Raw genomic sequence first — 26792 nt, 5'->3', positions numbered from 1 at the left:
CAGAGAACAGAAACAACTGCTGCTGTTAGAGACCTACAACCAGTGCACGTGTCTGTTGCACTGTGTTGTTGCCAGGATCTGTCAGCCAGTGATCAAGCAGTTCCTCATCTAGCAGGTCTTCCTCCCCTGTTTTAGTCACATCCTGCAAAGAAGGAGAGACACATCCCCAACTCACAGGGTGCGGACTGCTATCCATTGTGAAGTTTAAAGTCTGGCTCTGAAAATGGAACACTGATCATGATGGTGTGTCTATCCAGAACCATTGTTCTATCATTTCTTCTTCAAAGAAATTTTCTGATGCTCCATGAAGCTTGTGGAAAGCATTGTTTAATCCCAGAAAACTGTACCGAGCTCTGAATTGTAAAGAGATAAAAATTCCCATCCATGTTCTAGCAAATGTATGTGAGATTTCAAAGTAGGCTGTGATTGCTCTGAGGGACAGGAAATATTAATAACATTGAGACAAAAAACTAAACGTCTTGAGCTTGGACATTGGAGCTCAGCGTCCTGAAAAGGTCCTTGGAATCATGCATCTGTCTCCATCTAGGCAGACATTTCTAGTGCATCTGTTCTTGATATAGTAACTGATGACATGGATGGTATTCTCGTCCTCCTTGAACAATGGTCCTTAATCCTTATGTCCTCTGTGCCCGTGTGTGTAGGTGCTCTGCACCAAGGAGGCCGAGACAGAGAGAAAAGACGGAAGGGAGAGCGAACTCTCTGGGGTGGTGAAGGGTGGAAGTGGATGATCCTGGCAGAGAAAGAGAAGTGAAGAGAAAAGAGCGTAAGGAATAGGGAAGGGAAGGGTTAACCAGGGGTGGGAAATAGGAAAGCAATGTTTAGGAAGGTACATGGAAAAGGTTTAGACTAAGAGGCTATGATTCCCTGAATCCTTGACCACATGCACTCAACAAAGGATTATAAAATCAAGTTGTCTAAAGATCATGAAACTCTGTCGTTTTTTTTTGTGTTTTTTTTTTTAACTTTTCTGTGTAACATCGATGGAAAACATAAACTTCCTTTCCTTTATAGCCAGAAAGGCCCGCTGTTTCCAAGTGACGCACCCCACTCTAGTGACTGAATACATGAACTGCAGAGCTAAACTCCCACCAGATGTCAATCTTTTGAAAGGTTCCTCAGATAGAAAGGTAAATAAATACCCCTGGTGGCTCAGTCAGTAAAGAACCCATCTGCAGTGTAGGCAATAGGGGTTCGATCCCTGAATCAGGAATAGCCTCCTGAAAAGGAAATCGCTACACACTTCAGTTTTTTCAATGATCCAGAGGATGTTGGCAATTTGATCTCTGGTTCCTCTGCCTTTTCTAAATCCAGCTTGAACATCTGGAAGTTCACAGTTCAGGTATTGCTGAAGCCTGGCTTGGAGAATTTTAAGCATTACTTTATTAGCGTGTGAGATGAGTGCAATTGTGCAGTAGTTTGAGCATTCTTTGGCATTGTCTTTCTTTGGGGTTGGAATGAAAACTGACCTTTTCCAGTCCTGTGGCCAATGCTGAGTTTTCCAAATTTGCTGGCATATTGAGGGCAGCACTTTCACAGCATCATCTTTTAGGATTTGAAATAGCTCAACTGAAATTCCATCACCTCCACTAGCTTTGCTCATAGTGATGCTTCCTAAGGCCCACCTGACTTCACATTCCAGGATGTCTGACTCTAGGTGAGTGATCATACCATCGTGATTATCTGGGTCATGAAGATCTTTTTTGTACAGTTCTTCTGTGTATTCTTGCCACCTCTTCTTAATATCATGTGCTTCTGTTAGGCCCATACAATTTCTGTCCTTTATTGAGACCATCTTTGCATGAAATGTTCTCTTGGTATCTCTAATTTAAGAGATCTCTAGTCTTTCCCATTCTATTGGTTTCCTCTATTTCTTTGCATTGATCTCTGAGGAATGATTTCTTATCTCTCCTTGCTATTCTTTGGAACTTTGCATTCAAATGGGGATATCTTTCCTTTTCTCCTTTGCCTTTCACCTTCTTTTCACAGCTATTTGTCAGTCCTCCTCAGACAGCCATTTTGCTTTTTTGCATTTCTTTTTCTTGGGGATAGTCTTGATCCCTGTCTACTGTACAATGTCACAAACCTCCGTCCGTAGTTCATCAGGCACTCTGACTATCAGATCTAGTCCCTTAAATCTATTTCTCACTTCCACTGTATAGTCATAAGGGATTTGATTAGGTCATCAAAAAAGCACGAGAGTTCCAGAAAAATATCTATGTCTGCTTTATTGACTATGCCAAAGCCTTTGACTGTGGATCACAATAAACTGTGGAAAATTCTGAAAGAGATGGGAATACCAGACCACCTGATCTGCTCTTGAGAAACCTGCATGCAAGTCATGAAGCAATAGTTAGAATTGGACATGAAACAGCAGACTGGTCCCAAATAGGAAAAAGAGTATGTCAGGCTGTATATTGTCACCCTGCTTATTTAGCTTATATGCAGAGTACATCTTGAGAAATGCTGGGTTGGAGGAAGCACAAGCTGGAATCAGGATTGCTGGGAGAAATATCAATAACCTCAGATACGAAGATGACACTACCCTTGTGGCAAAAAGTGAAGAACTAAAGAACCTCTTGAGAAAGTGGAAGAGGAGAGTGAAAAAGTTGGCTTAAAGCTCAATATTCAGAAAACTAAGATCGTGGAATCTGGTCCCATCACTTCATGGCAAATAGATGGGGAAACAGTGGAAATAGTGGCTGACTTTCTGGGCTCCAAAATCACTGCAGATGGTGATTACAGCCACGAAATTAAAGACAATTACTTCTTGGAAGGAAAGCTATGACCAACCTAGACAGCATATTAAAAAGCAGAGACATTACTTTGCTAACAAAGGTCCATCTAGTCAAGGCTATGGTTTTTTCCAGTGGTCATGTATGGATGTGAGAGTTGGACTATAAAGAAAGCTGAGCACCGAAGAATTGATGCTTTTGAACTGTGGTGTTGGAGAAGACTCTTGAGAGTCCCTTGGATTGCAAGGAGATCCAACCAGTCCATCCTAAAGGAGATCAGTCCTGGGTGTTCATTGGAAGGACTGATGTTGAAGCTGAAACTCCAATACTTTTGCCACCTGATGCGAAGAGCTGACTCATTTGAAAAGACCCTGATTCTGGGAAAGATTGAGGGCAGGAGGAGAAGGGGACCACAGAAGATGAGATGGTTGGATTGCATCACCGACACAATGGACATGGGTTTGGGTAGACTTCAGTAGTTGGTGATGGACAGGGTGGCCTGGCGTGCTGCAGTTTATGGGGTCACAAAGAGTCAGACATGACTGAGGAACTGAACTGAACTGAACTGAACCCACTCCAGTATTCTTGCCTGGGTAAATCCATGAACAGAAGAGTCTGGTGGGCTACAATCCATGGTGTCCCAGGAGTTGGACACGACTGAGATACACACATCTTAGTTGTATGACCTCTGTACTCATCTGTGTTTTCTTAGTTCTATGCCACTCCACAAATTGTTTTCATTCTTTCTGGCTCCTTTCTTTGTCACACCCCCATTATGATCCTCAGTTGCTGGCTTCTTTGTAGTTTTCCTTTTGTCTTTTGTCTTCCCATATTTAAAGGTTATTCAGTGTTTATAGAGAGAGGTTGGTACAGATAAAGCACTCAAGAATTATCTGTTTTCTGAATGAGTAGATGAGTTGTTATTCATGAACTTAGTGAAAGAAGTTATACTGAACAACTCTTGAAATGGTTCTAAAGGAATTCTTTCAATACTATGGGAGTCAAGTTAAAAAAAAAGACTCCAACAGGATAAATAGAGGGTTATATGGACAAAATTCAAGAACAGATGGCAAACATCCCAAGTCTAGGATGGAGGAAAATTAAACTGATATGGGTATAAATGTTATTCCCATATAAATATTTAACAAATATTCATAATTATTCTTTGGTAGTCTGTTCTGTGGCAGATCACACACACACAAGTCAACACCCACTACTACAGAAAATATAGGAACAACTAAAAATGAATTCATTTAAACTATGTAGGAATACATTATTTTATTATATTACCAAAAGGCAGAAAAAAAAATGTTTTTGCTTCTTAGTTTCTTTGACTTTATTTTTTAGATGATTTGATGACACACTTCAAAGTGGCATTTTAATTAATACTGAAAACCAAAAAAATGAAAACCAAAATATGAAGAATCTAAAAATAAGTTTTTTAACCTATTGGCTCTTTTCAGAATTTTTAATTTTAGATTTTATCTTGACCATATGAGATGAAGTTATCTGTCTTTGCTTGATGAAAACCAAAATAATGTACTTAATTTAATTTTAAAAAATCAAGAGAATTTGATGAAAGGCTAATGTTGGAATACTCCCAACAATCCAGAAATAAAAGAGAAGTTCCCAAATCTAATAAAGGGTATCAGTGAAAATATCAAAGTCAATATTATTCCCTACAGGATCACAAACAAGACATGTACTATTCATCACTTCTATTCACTGTCCTAATGGAGGGCCTGGGATCAAACCAGGAAAGGAAATAAGATATATTAAGTTTTAAAAGGAGAAGCAAAAAATAAGAAAATAAAAGGAGAAGCAAAACTATATTAATTTACAGATCATAAGTTTATACATGTAGAAAATACAAAGTACCTCTAAACAAGCTGTTTAAGAACTAGAACCTATTAGTGCCTTGATATAGTCACCAAACACAAAAATCAATTTTATTTCTAGATTCTAGCAAAAGCATTAGAAAATGCAATTAAAATGTCATTTACCAAACACTGGGGAACAAATGTAATATAAGGTATGCAAGACCTCTTCTTGATTCCTCTCCAATAACTCTAGAATAATTTTGATTTGAGGGATAAAAATCACATAGCATTTTAGGGAAATGAGAAATGTCCTCACTTCTGAGGTCTGGGGTAACTAACATAAATCATGGCCTGGTACTCAGTGGTGACCAGTCCTTGCCACCTACAGACACTAGTGTCAGGAAAGACCATTTCCTAAGGCTGCTCAATGAAATAGTGTTTTCAAAACCCCAAACAAGAGGTTGGTACCATTTATTTGGCTGTTGAACTAAATCTGTTCTCATATTGACAGGTATCTAGCTCTGTTCTGGCTATTTCAGGGCATAATTAATTCCCTGTATTTGCATTTTCTTAATGCAATTAGTCCTAGCTCTGGATTTGATGCTGGGCATTTAGGTCAATTAAGGTAAAAAAGCTATACGAAATAAAAGATATAATTGTTATAAGTAGCCTTGCTTCCCAGGTGGCTCAGTGGTAAAGAGTCCACCTGCTAACAAGGTGGACTATTTTTATTTACACATCATATGTTTGTACATGTAGAAAATACCCCTGAATTGGGAAGATCCCCTGGAGAGGGGAGGGGCAACCCACTCCAGTATTCCTGACCGGGAAATCCCGTGGACAGAGGAGCGTGGCGGGCTACTATCCATGGGGTCGCAAAGAGTTGGACACAACAGAGACTAAACAACAGCAACAATACAAGTCCTCTACAAAAATCTTAACACTAACGAAAGAAACTAGAGAGGACCTAAATGAATGAAAGAAATTAGAGAGGACATAAATAAAGAGGTTATGGATCTAAGGACTCCATGTGTTAAGATGTCAATTGTCCTAAATGAATTCATAAATTCAACACAATCCCAATCAAATTACCTCAATCTCTTGTGTTAGAAGCTGCTCTATTATTTACATGAAAGTGCAAAGACCCAGAATAAGCCTTGAATAAGACAAGAAAAACATGACTTGCATTTCCAGATTTCAAAACACGTATGAAGCCCCAGTAATTAAGATACAATGGTCTGTTGATATGAAGATAAAATAAAGAAGTCAATAAACAAAATCAAGTCCAAAAAGGCATGCCATAATACATGTGCCATCAATTTATTTTCTCTAAAGTTGCCTATGCAGCTCCACTGGGGGAAATTTGATCTTTCTAGGATAATAGCTAGAATAATTGGCTATTTTTATTTTTGGAAGTACCAGTGTTTTGTAGCTTTCTGTGTATAATTTCTGTACATATTTTCTTAGATTTATGCCTAAGGATTTGGGGTCTTTCTTGAGTCATTGTAAGCAGTAATATATTTTTAATTTAGGCATCCACATGTTTACTGATAGTATATAAAAATGCATTTTATTTTGTGTGTTTATCTTATATATCTTGAGACCTTCTGAACCCACTTAATAGTTGTAGGAGTTTTGGAGGGTATATTCTTTGGGATTTTCTACATAGGTAGAAAATAGTGGTAATCTGACTGCCTTTCTGGCTTAAAAGATTGTTTATATATTTATTTGCTTTATTTCTCTGGCTACACCATCCAGCACTGTGCTGAAGGAGAGTGATTAAACTGGATATCCTCCCTTTGTTCCCTTCCTTAGGGAAAAGTACAGTCTTTTACCAGTAAACATACTAAGAGCTGTTGAGGAACTTCCCCATTATTCCTGTGTTTCTTAGAGTTTTCACCATGGCTGACTATTGGATTTTGGCAAATGCTTTTTCTACACATTGCTGCTGCTGAACTAGCTCAACTTATTGTTGACTCACAACTCCTCCACTTCCCGTTAGATGTCCTCCTCATCTTCTTTGTCTTGGGCCAACTATGCATGTAGCAAGATGGCAAATGATACCCACTTCTCTTCAAAGTCACCCACTATCGTGAGACTGAAGGAGGTGAGGGACAGACAAGTCTTTGTGGGGTTCCAGTTGTCCTCATAGTTCAAGTATGACTTTGTTTGTCAAAGTTTGTCCATGCTTTTGTCCCCATCAGACTTTGCTTTACAAATGTTAACCTCAGTTCAGTTTTGTTCAGTTCAGTTGCTCAGTTGTGTCTGACTCTTTGCCACCCCATGGACTGCAGTGTTCCAGGCTTTCCTGTCCATCACCAACTCCCGGAGCTTACTCAAACTCATGTCCATTGAGTCAGTGATGCCATCCAACCATCTCATCCTCTTCCATCCCCTTCTCCTCCCACCTTCAACCTTTCCCAGCTTCACGGTCTTTTCCAATGACTCAGTTCTTCACATTATGTGGCCAAAGTATTGGAATTTCAGCTTCAGCATCAGTCCTTCCAATGAATATTCAGGACTGATTTCCTTTGGGATGGACTGGTTGGATCTCCTTGCAGTCCAAGGGACACTCAAGAGTCTTCTCCAACACCACAGTTCAAAAGTGTCAATGTTACTCTAAGCTGACTTAAAGTGAATTCAGGCTCAACAGCAGATACGAAGATAACAGCTTTGTACAGACTCGTCCACCAGCTCTAGGCATTGCCTGAGTTCTAATCCCTAGAACTAATCTCTTATTCTACATCACCCATGGTCTGCTTTTCTGATTGTGCCCTGACACAAAGTCTAAGAGGAAGTGACTAAGGAAATGGTTTTGATGGTGATTCCACACAACTAGACCCAGGTTTGTGATGAAGTAAAACTGCCAGTTTAAAGTATTATGGGGCAAGTTTTCAAATTTAGACAACTTTACACATGTTCTGTACAGTTGATTTAAAGTCAAAAATTCAAGCAAATATATTAATAGAAAGTTACTCTGGACACCTGTTTCCAAATGACGTAGAAGGTGCCTTTAACTAGAACTAAATCTTCCGATTCAGACCACAACTTAAATAACCACAGGACTATCATTTCTTGTCTGGGGTTGGGTGTGTGTGCATTTCAGCTGGGGTCCTGCAGCAGGGGGGCTCTTTCTTACTAAGCTCTGGGGTTTTTGTACAGCTTTTCCTATTACTTCAAGCACTGTGAGCTCACGGAGAGCACAGAAGTACTTTGCAGAGTCTTCCAGTTGTAAGGCTGAAATGGTGAGGCTGATGGATTTGTCTGCTTTCTTAAAGTTTACAGAGTAGCGGCCATTCTTTGCATTTGTGACTTCTGAACCCTGACGAATAACGTAAGTCATCTGTCCACTGGGAGGTTGCTTGTACCAAAAAAGGTAGTAAGCGGTCCAACTTGTTTCATACCGACAGTTCAGGGTGACTGACTGCCCCACTTGTCTGGATACATCTGGCTGGACTTGAGTAACTTTCTGGGCCACAGCAGATCCTGTGGGGAAAAAATCAGAAAACAAAGATGAAGCAGTGGATAAAATAGTGTAGGAGCTATTTAGGACCCAAAGACAAAAAATTGAAATCATAAGATTCTTGTTTTTCTCCATCTGTCCTTTCTTCCCCAAGTCCCTATGAAGCACCACGTGCCTGTGTGCAGTCCTTTCATCCTGAATACTTGCACCCACGTTTGAAAGCATCCCTACCAGAGAAGGTGAAGGCCAGGAACACCCAGAGCAGGCTGGAGAGCTGCATGAGGCATGGATTCCCCTACACAAATGTGCTCAGTTCTGCCTCAAGCTGAGAGTTCAGTGTCTTTGAGTGCCCGGCAGCACATATACATACTACCCGGTACCTGTGTGACTCCCCCCGACAGGAAGTGAGGTTGGTCATGTTCATAGACCACGTGGTCTGTGCATGCATGGGAAAAAGTCTGGCTCACCACAAAACTTTACTTTGATTGTCTTTTCCAGGTTGTTAAATTAGGCAGATCCTGAAAGAAGGCATGAAAAAAGCAATCAGTATTAAAATTTGAGCTGAGGAGAACTGAATATTAGACAAGTTGACATACATTGATAATTCTTCAGCAAAATAGTTTTGCCATTCTGTTTAAGATATAATTTACTATAGCCTATGAAACTTTCGGTAATCCACTAACAGGTCATTCATTTAGCCTATACTTTTCCCCATCCAGAATCTAATGACTCTTTTAAAAACTTGCAGATCTTAGGCTTCTTGGTGAATGGAAATTTTATTCAAAATCATTAATGTATCTCTGTCTTTGTATTGAGTTTTGTGACTCTATTTAGGTTTTTCAATAAATAAAATTACTTCACCATAAAATGACAAAAAATAATCAGTCCATCTGACTTTCAGAGTCTATTCAGTTTTAAATTTTGAATGAAATTATACAGGAATAAAATGTTCTTTTGAAATTTGGAATTGAGTCTTATTTATTAGACTTTGAGGAAGACCAGGATATTCGGTCCTGTCCCCTCCCCAAGCAGAATTGCATTTATTAGACCATGTGTCCTGGAATTGTCCTGATGTCACAGTTTCTATGTCATTGGTCCAATGAGTTCAGTCTCCCTTGTTAGTGGCTCATTATTTTTCTGTTTGTAAAATAAATTCAAAATAAGTACACCAGATCTTTCTGTGACATAATGCTGTAAGGTTCTCCTACGAAACTTGGTATCTACACATTTTAAACACTTTTTTGTTGTTGTTCAGTCACTAAATCACAACCAAACTTTGTGACCCCATGGACTGCAGCACCCCAGGCTACACTGTACTTCAATATCTCCCAAAGTTGCTCTAATTCATGTCCATTGAGTCAATGATGCTATCTATCCACCTCATCCTCTGCTGTTCCTTTCTCCTTTGGACTTCAATCTTTCCCAGTATCAGGGTTTTTCCAAAGAGTCAGCTCTTCACATCAGGTGGCCAAAGCATTGGAGCTTCAGCTTCAGCATCAGTCCATCAGGTGAATATTCAAAATGGATTTCAATTAGGACTGACTGGTTTGTTCTCCTTGCAGTCCAAGGGACTCTCAAGAGCTTTCTCCAGCACCACAATTCAAAAGCATCACTTGTTCAGCATTCAACCTTATTTATGGTCCAACTCTCACACCACACATGACAATTGGAAAAACCATAGCTTTGATGATACAGACCTTTGTTGGCAAAGTGATGTGTCTGCTTTTTAATATGCCATCTTAAGCTTCCCAGGAGGCACATGTGTTTAAGAACCTGCCTGCAAATGCAGGAGACATAAGAGATGTGGGTTTGATCCCTGGGTCAGGAAGATCCCCTGGAGGAGGGCATGGCAACCCACTCCATATTCTTCCCTGGGAAATCTCATGAACAGAGGCGCTTGGAGGGCTACGGTTCACAGGGATGCAGAGCCGGACACGACTGAAGCAACTTAGCTCACCTGCAGGTTTGTCATATCTTCTCTTCCAAGGAGCAAGCATCTTTTAATTTCATGGCTTTAGTCACCATCCATAGGGATTTTGGAGCCCATGAAAATTAAATCTGTCACTACTTCTACTTTTTCCCCTTCTATTTGCCATAAAGTGATGGGACCAGATGCCATGATCTTAGATTTTTGAATGTTGAGTTTCAAGCCAGGTTTTTCACTCTTCTCGTTCACACTCATCAAGAGGCCCTTAAGTTCCTCTTCACTTTCTCCCATTAGAGTGGTATCATCTGTATATCTGAGGTTTTTTATATTTCTCCCAGCAATCTTGATTCCAGCTTGTGATTCATCCAGCCAGGCATTTTGCATGTTATACTCTGCATATAAGTTAAATAAGAGGACTGGCAATACAGTCTTGACGTACTCCTTTTCCAATTTGGAACCAGTTGGTTGTTCCATGTCTGGTTCTAACTGTTACTCTTGACCTGCATACAGGTTTCTCAGGAGACAAGTAAGGTGGGTTGGTATTTCCATCTCCTTAAGAATTTTCCAGTTTGTTGTTATCCACACAAAATTTTTAGTGTAGTCAATGAAGCAGAAGTAGATGTTGTTCTGGAATTCCTTTGCTTTCTCCATGATCCCATGAACGTTGGCAATTTGATCTCGGGCTCCTCTGCCTCCTTGAAACACAGTTTGTACATCTGGAAGTTCTTGGTTCCCATACTGCTGAAGGCTATTTGAAGGATTTTAAGCATAATCTTACTAGCATGTGAAATGAGCACAACCGCATAATAATTTGAACAATCTTTGGTATTGCCCTTTTTGGGACTGGAATGAAAACTGACCTTTTCCAGTCCTGTTCAAACACTTAGTATATGTCAATACCACAGAACTTAATGATTGAAGTTTTGTATACTGTACATGATCATGAAGTATGTATCTCTCAATCTTCCACTTGGTTTCATCATTTTAATAGATGAATTAATTTAAAAGAACCAAAAGCAAACAAACAAGTAGAAAAGGAAGTATAGACACAGTCTCCAAAACAGTGCCAGTTCTTAGAATTTAAGGTCAAAAGAACTCATTAATGAGTGATGCAGGGAGGAGAGTTTATATGAGGTTGAACCATCTCTTCTTCTGTCCCATTTGAACTCTGAGTGACAGGCAGCTGATGTCCTGGTTTCTAATTATTTACAAGGAAGCAGGGGAGACCACAAATGCCCAGAGCAGTCTGGGGAACACCAAGATAATACATATATGTATCAATATATTATATTTATCACATGTTTTTATATCCACTTTCTTATGCATAGTTGTGAAGTTGATCACATCTGTAAATTCTTATTACTACCACTAAAATTAAGATACAGAACCATTCTATCACCCTAAAGAACTTTAGGTTGTTTTGCCAACCATCCCCACCACTGCAACCCTTGAAAACTGCTGATGCCTTGGTTTCCAATTATTTGTAACTAGGCAGAAGAGACCACAAAGGCCCACAACAGCCTGGGGAGCAGCTTGATATTCTAAAATATATGTGGTAATATAATAATTACATATACATACCAGGAAATTGATATTGCTAAAATTTTATTAAAATACAAATCGTAATCTGATACCTCAGTTTTATATGCACTCTGGTTTTGATGCATAGCTCTGTGAAACTTTATCACATGTATAGGCTCCTGTTACCACCATTAAAATCACAACATAGGATTTTTCCATCTCTCTAAAGAAACCCTCTTTGCACACACTCCCGAGGCCTGCAATTCTTTACAGTCCAGGTCACTACTGATCTCCTTTCATCTCTGTATTTTGTCCTGTTGAGAATGTTGTGTAAGTAGAATCACACTATTTATACAATCATAATAATCCAGTAAGTGTAACCATACACCATGTAGACTCTGAGATTGATTATTTTTTACTCAGCATAACATCCTGAGATCCATCTAGACTATTGCATATGTCAATAATCTTTTCCTTTTAATCACTACAGACTGTCCCCAACTTAATTAGGATAATTCAATTTAAGATTTTTGACTTTACAGTAGTGAGAAAGTGGCATGCATTCAGTAGAAACCATACCTGGAATATGGAAATTTTATCTTTTCCTGGGCTAGCAACATGCAGTATGATATTTCCTGGTGATTCTGGGCAGCAGCAGTGAGCTGAGCTCCTGGCCAGCCTCAAAATCATGAGTGTAAACAACTGACACATTTACAGCCATTTCATACCTATATAACCATTTTGGTTTTCACTTTTAGTGCAGTACTCAACACATTCATAAGATTTTCATCATTTTAGTATAAAATAGACTGTGTGAGACATTTTTTTCCAACTGTAGGCTAATGTAATTGTTGGCTACATTTAAGGGAAGCTACCGCTTCCCTGATAGCTGATTTGGTAAAGAATTTGTTGCAATGCAGGAGACCCTGGTTTGATTCCTGGGTTGGAAAGTTCCTCTGGAAAAGGGATAGGCTACCCATTCCAGTATTCTTGGATTTCCCTTGTGACTCAGCTGGTAAAGAATCCGCCTGCAATGCAGGAGATCTGTGTTCAATCCCTGGATTGGGAAGATGCCCTGGAGAAGGGAAAGGCTGCCCACTCCAGTAGTCTGGCCTGGAGAATTCCATGGACAGTCCACGGGGTCACAGAGAGTCAGACACGACTGAGTGACTTTCACTTTCAAGGGAAGCTAGGTTAAAAATATTAGATGGATTTTCTTTTATTTTTTTAATTTTAATTTATTTTTATTGAAGTAAAGTTTCTTTACAATGTCAGTTCCTGCAGTATAGCAAAGAGAATCAGTTATACATGCATATGTTTATCTCCACTCTTTTTTAGGTTTCCTTCCCATATTAAATGAACTTTTGACTTACTATTGTTTCAACTTAAAATGATTTATTGCAAAATAACCGTATTGAAGTTGAGAAAGATGTATAAATAATATTTCATTGTGTGAATGCACTACAGAATATTTATCTGTTCATTCAGTGAAGATCACTGGTTAATTTCCAGTACTAATGTACATATTTTTGTGTGAACATAAAGTTTTCATTTCTCAAGCAGAAATACCCAGGAGTGTGATTTCTGGGTTGTTCAGTAAGTGAATATTTAAGTTTATGTGAAACTCATGGATTGTTTTCTAGAATGACTGGGCCATTCACCCACCTACCAGCAATGAATGAGTGATCCAACTTCTCTGCTTCCTTGCCAGAACTTGATATTGTCAGTAATTTTAATTTTGGCCCTTGTGATAGATGTGAAGTGGTTTCTCTTTGTAATTTTAATTTAGATTTCCCTAATATAATTTTAGGAGTGTATTCTTTGGATTTTCTACATAGATGATCATGTTACCAGCAAATAGTGGCAGTTTCACTTTTTCTTTCAACTCTATAAGATTGTTACATCTACTTTCTTTATTGCACTGGCTCCAACATCTAGCACTGTACAGAAGGAGTGACAAGAATGGACATTCTGTCTGGTTTTGTTCTCTTTATTAGAGAAAATCATACTCTTTTACTAGTAAGAATACCATTAGTTATTGAAGAGATTCCCCACTATTCTTGTGTTGCTCAGAGTTTTCAACATAACTGACTACTGAATTTTTGCAAATCCTTTTTTTCTGACTAGGTTAATATGATGATATGATTTTTCTTTTCTACCCTGTTAATATGGTGAATTCCATCCATTGATTTTCAATATTAAAGTGTCTTGCGCCCTTGAGAGAAATTACATTTGTGCTCGGTATATTATTCATTTTATATATCAATGAATTTAACTTGCTAAAATATTTTCAGAAATGTTGTGTCTATCTTCAAGATAAAAGATATTTCCCTGTAGTTTTTGGTTCTTAATGGTCTTTGTCAGATTTGGGTATCAGGGTAATATTAGCCTCATAAAATGAGTGAAGAATTATTTTCTTTCTATTTTCTGCAAGAAATTGTGTATAATTCAACGTTTGACAGAATTCTTCAGTGACACTGAGTCTGGGGATTTTTTTTTATTAAAAATTCAATTTCTTCATAGACATCATGACTTCAGCTTTCTCTGGCCCCTGCTCTGAGGAGAGATGAGGAGGAGAGACCCTGGAGCCCACAGTGAGGTTTGGGGACAGACAGCAGGTGCTTCCAGAGCACTGTCCCCTTGCCCAGAAGTAGGTTCCTACGTCTGAGAGCTGGGCAGCGGCGAGGTGCAGGGAGCTGTGCTGTCTGGACTCTCCACACCGATCTGTCCGTCTCTGCGCCATCTTCACTTCTCCACCCTCAGCTAATACCATCAAGAGGACAGGACTTCCCCCAGGCCTCTGCTTATACCACTGTAAACTGTAAAATGTGCTTGAGGAATTGCAGTATGTGGTGAAGTTCTTTCCTTCTTGCAGGAGCAAGAATTCAGGAAAATGAATTCTGTTTTCCATTCATTTCTGTTCAGAAAAGCAGTGAGAAGTAACAGAGAAAGTCTGATTAGATGTTTATTCTCTCAGCTGTCATGGTCTCTCTCATTCTTCTTGTGTATTTTCTCCTTCTTCCCATGTCTCTCTCCCCAACTCTATCTCCCACTTTTTAGTTTTCATTTTCTTCTCAACATCCTGCTCTCCGTCAGAAAATCCCCCTCCTACAGTGGCCTGCAGATAAGATTCCTCTGTGCTGAATTTTCAAGGAGCAATCAGGGACACCCCAAACTCAGGTGATGTTTGCATCCATAAGATCAACACTGGTGCTAACAGTAGCATCTCCCTTTTCTTCCTCTTCAGAAAGAGTTGCTGAATCTGCCTGCTCCTAAAAGTGTTTCCCTTGTATCAGCTTCTTCCAGACCTATAGAAATGTGGTCTATACTGCCTTTTGGAAAGAAAATAGAAAGGAGTGACTGCAATTTGGGACAGCCAATCAGATTTACCACCTTATTATCCACCCATCTTCCCCACGGAGGGTCTATGTTTGCAGATGCTGCCCCTCTGTGACTGGATCAAAAATTGCTGATCCAGTAATACCTGGTAAACAGTGATTACTCAAATATTTGCTGAATGATAAATAAATATATATGTTTGCATATGTGAGAATTTGAATACAAATGTCCCAAAGAGCAATTTAAAAGTGCCCTTCCATGAATGTAAACAGTCAGGAGTTGCTTGCAGCTATTTAGAAATGCTACCTTTTGAAAACTGTTTTAGCTCCAGTAGCCCTAGTTCTCCCATAACAAATCATCACAAATTTGATGGCTCCAAAAAACAAGAATTGGTTCCCTGCAACCTGGAGGGCAGAAGTCTGATGATAAGGTGTCAGCAGGAACACATTGCTTCCAAATGTTTCTGGAGAGACTCCTTCCTGCCTCTTCTGGCTTCTGGTGGTTCCAGGTGCTCCTTTGTTAGTGACTGTACACCTCCAGTCTCCTCCTCCATCAAAAAGACCTCACTAGGCCTTCTCACCTGTGTGTCTCTTAAAAGGACACTTGTCACTGGATTGAGGCCCCACCAATATAATCCAGTATGATTGGATTTTGATATCCTTTGCTTAATTCCATTTGAAAAAGTTCTTTGTTAAATAAGTTCACATTCACAGTTTCCGTGGGTTAGGATGTGAGTGTATCTTTCGGGACCCGCCCTCCAACCCACTATAGGATCCTTAATGTCTTTGAAGTGTTGCCATGTAATTATACAAACAGTAGAAATCTCAAAACTTCTTTAAAGTCAAAAGTAAATCTGAATCTGAATTACTTTATATATAGAAACAGAAAGAGAAGCAGGTTTAGGATGTAATGGAAAAGGAAAAGCCCATGAGTTAACAAAGTTCTTTGAAATGCACATCCCTGGGATAACTCTTCCTTTTCAGGCATGTTGGATTTGAACCTCCAAATGAAGACAAATCTAGCAATGCTATGTTGGTGAAGGCTCCACTCCGACCCTAGAAGAGCAAGGGGTCTAGAGCAGCACTTGGGGATGCTTTAAAAGTTCCCTGGTCTTCATGCAGATCAGGAGCCCTGCCGCAGTTTACACAGAAGGATGTAAACCAAGACAGAACAGTCACCCCCTAGAGAAGGCCGCGCTTTCCCAGCTCACACCATCGTATTTGCTGTAGCCTATCTCCGGGGCTTGTGCTGTGAAGGAGATATCTGCTAAATGAAAAGAAGGGAACCTGACCGTGCTTTGGTTTGTGGACTAAAAGGAATCTCTTCATGCCTCGTAGGAAACAGTTTGGATAAATATAAATATAAGATGGCCCCGAGTAGCAAATATTCCTGTCAAACCATCTTAAGAGGGGAGCAGATCCAAGAATATTTATAATTAAAAGTTAGCAATATTATCCTCTGAGATTTCACATAAGAAGTAATGTTGCTTGAACTGGGCTGTAAAGGTTGAGTGCATATATGTGTTTTGAACAAGCACTTGGGAAAAACCACTCTGACTAAAGAGGACAGCATCCGCAAAGGTTCAGATTAAGGAAAGAGCTTAATAGCAGCATAAATGGTTTTATTTTAAAGTGGCTGATGTACATCTAGAGTATGTGGCAGAAAAGGGTGAATGAGTTACTATAAGTAACTCAGGGAAAAATTGTACATTGCCTTGTAATTCTTAATATAAAATTTGATCTTTACAATTTCTAATGGGTCCTCATTATCCGAAGATGAGCAGGAAGCAATCTAATTGTATGTATATATATATATATATATATATATATACACACACACATACATATATATGTTATTGTTGTTCAGTCACTAAGTCATGTCCAACTCTTTGTGATCCCATGGACTACAGCCCACCAGGCTCCTCTGCCCATGGAATTATCCAGGCAAGAATACTGGAATGGTAGCCATTCCTTTCTCCAGGGTATCTTCCTGACCCAGGAATCAGACACAGCTCTCCTGCATTGTGGGCAGATTCTTTACCATCTGAGCATCACAGAAGCCCAATATGATGTTAAACTGGTGGGTTATTTGGAAATCTGCAAAATGAGCACAGGACCAGGTAATTGATCAGCTTCATATACCTGGAAATTACTAAGTAAGAAACTCAAATGCCCATAAGAGAGTGTGATTGCTGGGTTGTAAGGTGAGTGAATATTTAAGTTTATGTGGAACTGCTAAACTGTCTTCCAGAATGACTGCACCATTTACTCACCAGCAATGTGTGAGTGGTCCAGCTTCTCTACATCATTGCCAGAACTTGGTTATCATGAGTAATTTTCATCTTAGCCATTAAGCAAGATGTGGAATGGTATCTCATTGCGGCTTTAATTTGCATTTCCTTGGTGGTTAATGATGTTGAACATCTGTTTATATGCTTATTTCCCCAACACATAGCTCTTCCATGATATGTTTGGATGAACCATTTTCCAATTGGACTTCTTGTTTTCTTCCTACTGAGATTAGACAGTTCATTGCTTTCTGAACACCATCCTTTGATGAAAATACATCGTGAAAATATTTCCTGCCATTCTGTGGTTTGTCCTTTACATTCTCTTAATAGTATCTTTCACAGAGCAAGCATTTTTACTTTTGATGAAATATTTTATTTTTTATTGATTGTGCTTTAACATCATGACAAAAATCGTTTTGTCTAACACTTGGTCCTGAAGATTTTTTTTTTCAAAAAGGTTTAGAGTTTTAGATTTTACACTTGGATATACAGTCCATTTTGAGATTCTCCTCAAATTTTTGTATAAGGTGTGAGATTTAGGCCAAGATTCACTAATTTGCCTAGGAATATCCAATTGTCCCTAAATCATTTGTTCATATGACTATCATTACTGCATTGAATTGTCATTGCACCCTTGCCAAAAAATCAAATTTCTCCACTTTCCCACATCCCCACTTGGGATGAGTCAGTAGCATTATCTTGTTAATAATTTTTTATTTTCCCTTTTTATTCATTTTTATTGAAATTTTTATCTTGTATTGGAGTATAGCCAATTCACAATGCTGTGATAGTTTCAGGTAGACAGCAGAGGGACTCTATGTTTTTAACATTGTAACATCTGTACAATATTTTACTTTTTCATTCTTTATATTTCTAATTTGTGTTTTTTCTTTTTTTTACCATGCTAATTCTGTCTAGGAATATATAGTTTATTAATCATTTTAGCAAACTTAACTTTGTATCTCATGGGTATGTCTATCATTTTCCTTCTGTTTTACCAACTTGACATTTTTATTATTTTCTTATTTCAGTTTATATTAGTTGTAATTTGTTCTTCTATCTTTTTTGTTGAAAGCTTAGATAGTTGTTTTGCAGCATTTTTCTTGGAAATATAAGTATTTAAAAAGATGAACTCCTCCTATGTAAAATATTACCTATGAAATTGAAAGTGGAAGTAGCTTAATCCTGTGTGACTCTTTGAGACCCCATGGCCTATGCAGTTCATGGAATTCTCGAGGACAGAGTACTGGAGCGGATAGCCTTTCCCTTCTCCAGGGGATCTTCCCAACCCAGAGATTGAAACCAGGTCTCCCGCATTGCAGGCAGATTCTTTACCAGAGTCTATTATGAGATATTATATTATGAGATATTACCTGTATCTCATAATATGTATATGTATACATGTTCTCACTATATTTTCTTTCAAAATACTTTCTAACAGCCAAGTAATTATTTCTTTAACCTATGGGTTACTTTAAAACTTACTGCCTAAATTCCAAATATTTGGGAGTTTCTAAAGATATCTTTTTGCTATTGATTTTCTAAGTCAATTTCACTACTGATCAAAGAATAAATTCTGTATAATTTTAATTTTCTTAAATATATTAAGCCTTCTTATGCACAAACAAATTGTGTGTGTGCATGTGTATTTAATCTACAAAACAGGGTGTGGCTGGATCCTGGGCTGCAGATCTGGGCACAGGCTGCAGGTGCCTGGGGAGCACTCGGCACTTGCTGCAGAAGTAGGTGCTGAGTCTTCAGGCTGGGAAGCTGTGATGTGCAGTGAGAGCTGTTCAGCACTGTACTGAGGAAAACTGTTAATCTTCCTTTTTATTCACAACCAAATGGATGGCTACCAAGAATGCAGGGCCTTTACCAAGGTATTGCTGATACCATGGGAAGTAGTCAAATTCACTCTTCTCATAAGTACAGTTCTGAATGGAAATCGCTCCTTCCTGGACTGTCCATGATTGAGGGCTCTGTTTGAGACTGAGAGCAAAGACAAGAGTCTATTTTTGCACGGGTGTGGTTGTGAAGAGAATGCTGTTCCCATCACTAAACTGGAAGTGTTTTAGATGAGAAAGAATTAGGAGCAACTACAAGAGAGAGAGAGGTATTATAAATGGTCAATTTTTAGTTAAGGCCATGTGGAAGGAATTTTCACAGAGGCTATTGCTTCTTTAACTAACATGGAGTGTAAAGTTAATCATTCCAAAGCTCCTTTATAAATGTTCCCCTCTCTCTTCCATTTCACCAGCCATTGGAATCCAAAGATAAGATGAACTCCCTTTTCTGTTTTTACAGCAAATGGGAATCACACTAGATTCTGAGACAATGTTAAGGATAAAGATGTGGGCTAACAAATCTCATTGACTGCACAGAATGCCACAGTGTTTCAAGAGCCCTTAAATGCTTCCCTGGTAGCTCAGTTGGCAAAGAATCCACCTGCAATGCAGGAGACCCCGGTTCAATTCCTGGGTCGGGAAGATCTGCTGGCAAAGGGATGGACTACCCACTCCAGTGTTCTTGGGCTTCCCATGTGGCTCAGGGGGTGAAGAATCCTCCTGCAATTAGGGAGACCTGAGTTCGAAACCTGGGTTGGGAAGATCTTCTGGAGAAGGGAAAGACTACCCACTTCAGTATTCTGACCCAGAGAATTCCATGAACTGTATAGCCCACTGGGTCTCAAAGAGTCAGACACAACTGAGGGACTTTCACTTTCACCTTAATATTTAGGTGAAAGGCTATGGCAGGTACTGTTCATTGCCAACAAGTAGATTTACTTCTTCATCCTTACTATGTTCTGTTTTTCAGCAATGTTTCTAGACAAAAATGCATGCCTTCCCCAGACTTTCACAGCTTGAGATCAGCTTGAACTCTGTTCTAATCAGTAAGATGTAAGCATCCTGAGCGATTTATCACCCTTTTCTATTCACTAAATTTTTCTACTTTTCCTAATAATGCCAAATGTCAATGGGTTCAGCTCAGTTCGGTTCAGTCGCTCAGTCGTGTCCGACTCTTTGCGACCCCATCAATGGGTTAGTACCTTGCTAATACATGAGTGCATGCGTGCTAAGTCACTTCAGTCATGAAGCGACTCTATGGACTCTTTCTGACCCTGTGGACTGTAGCCTGCCAGGCTCCTCTGTCCACGGGATTCTCCAGGCAAGAATACTGGAGTGGGTTGCCATGCCCTCTCCTGGGATCTTCCCGACCCAGGGATCGAAACTGAGAGTCCTGCAGCTCCTGCATTGCAGGCGGATTCTTTACCGCTGAGCCACCAGGGGAGTCCTGATACTACATACCAAAGGCCAAAAGTCACATTTGTATCCCGGAGAGATGAAAAAGACCAATAACACATTTCTCATCTATGGTCTATTAATAGAAGGCTTACCCCTGGTCAGAAGTCATGCTTGTTTCACAAATCTGTTCTTACTTAAATATTTCAGGAGCAGAAAAGGAAGACTAGAATGAAAGCACCTGAAATTTCAGTTTTAGTTCATTGTTACCTTATATTTAGTAGGAGGTCATCATGTATCGTTTTAGTTTTTATTGGAGTATTATAGTCATATAAGAAAATGTAATATAAGGGTACAGCCTGGTAAATTTTCACATAACCAACACTCTTTTAACCAGCACTCAGATCAAGAAACAGAGCTTTACCAGCCCTACAGTGCTCTCTTTATGATATTGCCCTGCATATAACAGTATTCTGATTTCTGCCAGTGTAAATTAGCTATGTCAGCTTATGTATCCTATAGGAATGACATGTTTATTGACTATCTGAATATCTGCTGTTGTCGAAAACCTACTTCAGACTTTGGTCTTTTCTATCAATTTGCTTGCTTTCTTGTTGATTTGAAAGAGATATTTTTAAATCAAAATGATCCCTTTGATGATATATGTGATAGATAATGTTTGATAATATATTATTTTTGAACATCAATATTAAATTTTATAAAATAATAATATTGCAAATATATCCACTAGTTATCCTTTGATAGATTTTCTAGTTATCCTTTTAACTCTTGAAATAATTTTAATATAGATAAGTTTTTTTAATGAAGAGTAGTTGATTTACAATGTTGTGCCCATCTTTGCTGTACAGAAAAGTGACAAAAAGTGAATGCATATGTGAATATAAATTAGTTTTGATGCTTAGTGATTATTGTGTCCTGTTTCAGAAATGTGTATCTAACACAAAGAATGAACAAGTTCTGAATTTTTTCTATTAACTTCATGCATTATTCTTACATTCAGATCTTCATTCTGACTACTATTTATAAATCCTTTATCCTTGGCACATGGATGGAAATGTTTTCCAATTTTTAATGTAATACCTTTACAGTATTAATTTTATCACAAAATTTTATTTTGTCACCCTCTCCATCTGGTCATATCATTCTCCTTTATTTCAGGTTTTCTTCTATTTTTAAAATTTTTTTTTGCCTTTCATAGTCATCATGTATTTATTACATGAGTGATGTAGTTTTCTAAACTTTCATTCTAACTACTAAATGAATTATTTTATGAAGTTTTCTCATCCTCTTTGTGCCCAGGATACTTTCTTCTCTATGTTCTGTATTGTGTATACACTTGTTATTGTTAATTTAGACATCACTTAGTATGTTGCCAGTGTTATGCAATTCTGGTGTAACGAACAAATTAGATATTCTTCTAACTTTAGATTCAGTCCCTCAGGTGTGCAAACAGGTAGAATTTGTGAAACATTAGAATCCTCAGTGTGCACTGCCAACAATCTTTCCTGATTCAATTTACTAATGTATTAGCTGTAGGAAAAGCAGTTAAGACACAGTGAGGCAATGGAGCTCCAAGTTACTAACTCCTATTAATTTTCCTGTGAGATCATATACTCATGGTGAATCTCTATTGGTAGAATTAGTGATAGAACTAATGACAGTTCTATTAAACAGTACTCATTAATTCTATGATTTCTAAAGATAAATTCAGTAGAACGTTTTAAAGCAGGACACGTTTGGTATAAAAACGGCACTTTATTTATTTATTTATTTATTTATTTTGGAAAGGATTATTTCTGAACAGAGATGAAAAATTAGAAATCAAAAAAGGCTTTTTAAAATCTGTTCACTACTTTTGGGTTGGCAAGCACTGTGCTTCCTATGGGCATGGGTTTGCTGAAATACCACATGGACTTTTAACACCTTTGTTGGCTTATAGTTATGGAAGATGAATTGAATGAGAATACCAGTTGAAAGCTAAACACCTATTTTTTTGCATCCATTTTTCTAAAATCGGGAGAATTCCATGCCTCTTTGCAGGGGACTCTAGTTAAACACAATTTTAATTTTTCAAAATATCTGGTGTCAACCACTTTATGAGAAAAACATCATACTGGGAATTTTAATGGAAGGAAGAATTTTGTATTGGAATAAACTAAAGTTTCACATGACCTATTTCACTAATAATGATAGGAAAAAGGAGTAAAGAGAGGAAAGAAGGAAAAGAGAGAGCCAGGGAGGAAGGAAAAGAAATGGAAATAAAAGGAAAGGATTAATGAGTTTATGAATAAATAAGTATTTTTCAAATACAACCCTGTCTTCATTATGAAATCTGTGTGAGGTTGACTCTCTTTTCTATTTTTATAGAAGCTCTAATTCACCCTTTCAATTTTTATTGCATCCCTAGTAATCATTAGTATCATCAGTCTTTACTCAATAAATATTTATTGAATACCTACTATATGTGACTGGAGAGATATGCTGGTATTTGGAAAGTACTACAGCACCTCTCATTGCACTTTCCAGGACTTCAGTACAAGTATCTGTTCTTTTATCTCTAACTCACGAATCAAAGCAATTTCCAAAGCCTGATAAACACAGCAATTTACATTTAGGTACACATCTACACAGGAGGATAGATTTCTGTCTTTTTGATGATCTAAGAATATTATGTTAGTGATGCTGCTCACATCAAGGACCAGAATACCTCTTTATTATTTTCCTGCCTTGTGCTCTAATTTCCTCTAAATCTTTTCACCTGGGGAAAATGTGTGACTAATAGGGAGCTAAGGATGTTTCAGAATCTTACTACAATCAGTAACACATAGTTCTACTGCCATTTGGATATTTAGAGGACTAGCATGTTTCTTTACAGATTAAGGACTATTGCTTTTCTCGAGTCACAACATACGCTTTTTATTCTAACACTTGAACATTTTGCCCTGAAATGTTTCACCTTCTGCGATGGGTATGTGATTCATTCCACTGACTTTCCAGTTGACTCATTATTTGGGGGATTTCTTCTTACTATTGCTTCCAGTGAGGCCACATTGAGTAACACATGCCAAGATTTTGGAGCTTGACATTAGCAGATTTAAAAATAAATGTAACAGCTGGACTAAGACATATTAAAACTGAAGATAGGCAACTTTTAAAATCTCTTTGAGGCTTAGCTTTCTAATAGGTGGCATAGGTCTCAGAATAACTCACTAAACGATAATAAAGATTAAAAGACACATTTAGGGCTTTCTAAAAAGACAGTAATTTTAAAGCCAAGAAGAAATTTTTGATAGATTTGACAGTATAAGAACTAAAACAACATCATTTAAAAACTAAATGGTAGTATGTTAGAATAAAACATACTAACAAATATAAAATTTGAATTATCAAGTAAGATATCAAAATAATTCTAGCAAATAAAAATAAAACTAATCTAATGGAAAAAATGGTCAAAAGATGGGAATAAGCATGTGACCAAGGTTGAATGAAAGAGTGCCAATATACAGAGAAAAAAATTGCTCAAAAGCACTAGGGATCAGTAAAATGCTATAGATAAAGTACATTTGGATTGCTAAAATGAAAATGGCTGATAATTCTCAATTTTTAGAAGATGCAAACTGCACCTTTCCACTTCCTGTTGGTTGAAGTATGATTGTTTATACCACTTGAATGGAAAGTTGTCACTTTATCAAAAAAATTTTAAATGCACCTGTTTTGCAAACAGCCATTCCAGTTTCAGAAATTCCATTACAATAGACATGTTTCCACATATACAAAAGTCAATCTACAAAGCTGTATAAAGACAACACTCTTTATGGTAGCACAGTAATAGAAACAAATATTTATTAATGGAAAAGTAGTTAATAATAGAACATTTCAGAGTACTACATAGACATTATAAAGAATAAATTGGACCACTTCCCAGGTGGCACAGTGGTAAAGAATCCGCCTACAATTCAGGAGACAAAGGAGACCAGATTTGATCCCTGGATTGGGAAGATCTTCTGGAGAAGGAAATGGTAACCCACTCCAGTATTCTTGCCTAGAAAATTCCATGGACAGAGAAGCCTGGAGGGCTACAGTTCTTGAGTTGGCAAAGAGTCAGACATGAAAGAAGTCTTTGGAACGAGAATTATTTGTATTTTTCTCACTCTTAGGTTAAGATTAACACATTGGAACTAACGTTTTATTGACTTGAGAAAGAACCATGAAAAATTGCTAATGCTTCTCACTTTATTTATATGTTGCAATTAGGATTCTTAGTATACCCATAATTCGTCGCAGCCACATCAATCAATGAAGCACTTCTTCCTTGTCCTTTTCTTAATGCGTCTTCTCTCCGTTTCCTTCCCTTCATTTTCCTCATCTCTTACTGCTCTCTGACTCTCCTTCCAGATGACTCTAGATTTGCTCTTGTGACTGCTCCCCCACTGTGTCCCCCTCCTTCCCACCAGAGATACTGTGCAGGTGCAGCCCCATCTGGCCCCGTGTGCCCCTCTCAGGATGCAGTAGTACACAGCGGTGTCTCTCAGGGTGACCTGGGGCAGAACCAAGGTGCTGGACTTTCTGTCTGAAGCTATGGTCAGAGAGACCAGGCTGCTGTTCACTGTGCCTCGTAAGCCACGAATGACATACTGTGGACTCTGATTGGGATTTTGCCGATACCAATGTATATAGTCATCTCCACCAATGGTAGAGTGGTTACAAGGCAGGTTCACATCCTCTCCTTCAGCACAATACATGGACCTGGGCTGGGTGGTCTTAGCATTAATCACAGTCCCTAAAGGGTCAAGAAAATAAAAGCCCCTGACCACAAATCAGTGTAATTCTGTGGATCAAGTATACAACATTCCCATAACTGTCCCATAATTCCTACCCTCTATTCCAGTGTTTTTATCTATGTCCTGCAAAATATCATTGGTGTTTATTATATAGAGACCAAAGACACAATGCAAGAATCTGAGACTCTATAACCTTTATCTCATGGGTCCTTTGCTCAGTAAACGCAGGGATTTCTTACAAACTGGTTACTGCTAAGTGGTCTTCTGGGATCATGGCTATGATTTAACCTGTCATGTAGAAGTTTGTGCTCCCTAGCAAATGCATAGATCAGTTCTCAATCCCATCATTACAAGGCTGAATAGAGCACAGGGAGAGCAGAGAGCAAATAATACTTCATGTCCCTGTGCCCTCAAGTCATCCCTTGTAGACACAGAGCACTTACCCAAGGTCAGAAACATGGTTACTCCAGTCACCAGCCTCATACTCCAAGAACAAACCAGGATCAAGGGCTCACAGCTCAGACTTGTGTCTGCTCCTGGGCTTGTTTCCACCGAACAGGAACAACTACTGCTGGTAAAGACTTAGAACCAGAGCAGGTATCAGTGTGTTGTTGCCAGGATCTTTCAGCCAATGATCAAGCAGTTCCTTGTCTAGGTCTTCCTGCCCTGGTTTAGGCATGGCCCCTAAAGAAGGAGAGACATCCCCAACTCACACGGTGTCTGTTGCCATCCTCTGTGAAGTTTAAAGTCTGGCTCTGTAAAAGGAACGCCAATCACAATGATATGTCTATCCAGAGCCATTGTCCTATCATTTGGTTCCTTAAAGAAATTGGCTGGTGTTCTATGAAGCTTACGGAAAACATTAATTAATACCAGAAAGCTGTACTGAGCTCTGTATTGTAAGGAGATGAAAATTTGCATCCACATTCCAGAAAATGTGTGTGAAACTCCAGAGCAGGCGATGATGTTCTCTGGAGGACAGAAAATATTAATAATGTTGAGACTAAAGCTATACAATCTGGAATTCTGGGCTCCTGTAAAGGTCCTTGAAATCATGTGTCTACCACCATCTAGGTAAACATTTCTCAAAGCATCTGTTCTTGATATAGTAACTGATGACTCAGATGGTGTCCGCCTCACTCTTCTTGAAGAGTGATCTTTAATCCTCATGTTCTCTATGCCCATGCTTATAGGCGCTGTGCACCAAAGATGCTGAAGCAGAGAGAAAGACAGGAAGGAATGCAAACAAAGTCGGGGTGGGGTGTAGGGTGGGAGTAAGTGGTAGAAAAAATCAGGGGAAGGGATAAAAGCATAAGTAATAGGGAAGGGAAAAGATAATCAGAGGAGGGAAACAGAGAAAGCAGTGTCAGGAAGGTACATGGAAAGGACTTAGGTTGTTGGGCTAAGATGCCCACAACCCTTGGCAGTGGACCCTCAGCCAGGGGTTATAAAGTACAAGCTGTCAAAAGAGAGTAACATCTTCCCAGTGTTGGGATGTTGGGACCACAGTAAAGTCTCTGTCAGGGAAGACCACTCATTCCAGCTCCACTGACCACAGAGGGTGGTTCCGTCTGGATCCTTCCTTCATCATCTTTCTACTCTCATCAACTCAAAAATGGCCTCAGTTCTCCATTCTAA

The 26792-nt window shown here is 38.6% G+C and overlaps 2 gene segments (V, D, J or C); both read right to left on the bottom strand.

Annotated features, from left to right (window-relative positions):
* Nucleotides 1–25: 25 nt before the first annotated feature.
* LOC133066997 (T cell receptor delta variable 1-like) lies at nucleotides 26–8375 on the bottom strand. The segment is given in 3 exon segments: nucleotides 26–142; nucleotides 7713–8059; nucleotides 8268–8375. Coding segments are annotated over 3 exon segments (513 nt in total).
* Nucleotides 8376–24662: 16287 nt separating this feature from the next.
* LOC133066996 (T cell receptor alpha variable 26-1-like) lies at nucleotides 24663–25637 on the bottom strand. The segment is given in 2 exon segments: nucleotides 24663–25153; nucleotides 25598–25637. Coding segments are annotated over 2 exon segments (531 nt in total).
* Between the last annotated feature and the right edge of the window lie 1155 nt (nucleotides 25638–26792).

The sequence above is a fragment of the Dama dama genome, chromosome 12 (genome assembly GCF_033118175.1).
Source record: "Dama dama isolate Ldn47 chromosome 12, ASM3311817v1, whole genome shotgun sequence".
NCBI classification, from domain to species: Eukaryota; Metazoa; Chordata; class Mammalia; order Artiodactyla; family Cervidae; genus Dama; species Dama dama.
Note: the sequence above shows the minus strand (reverse complement) of the source record. Positions and strands in the feature narration are given on the sequence as shown.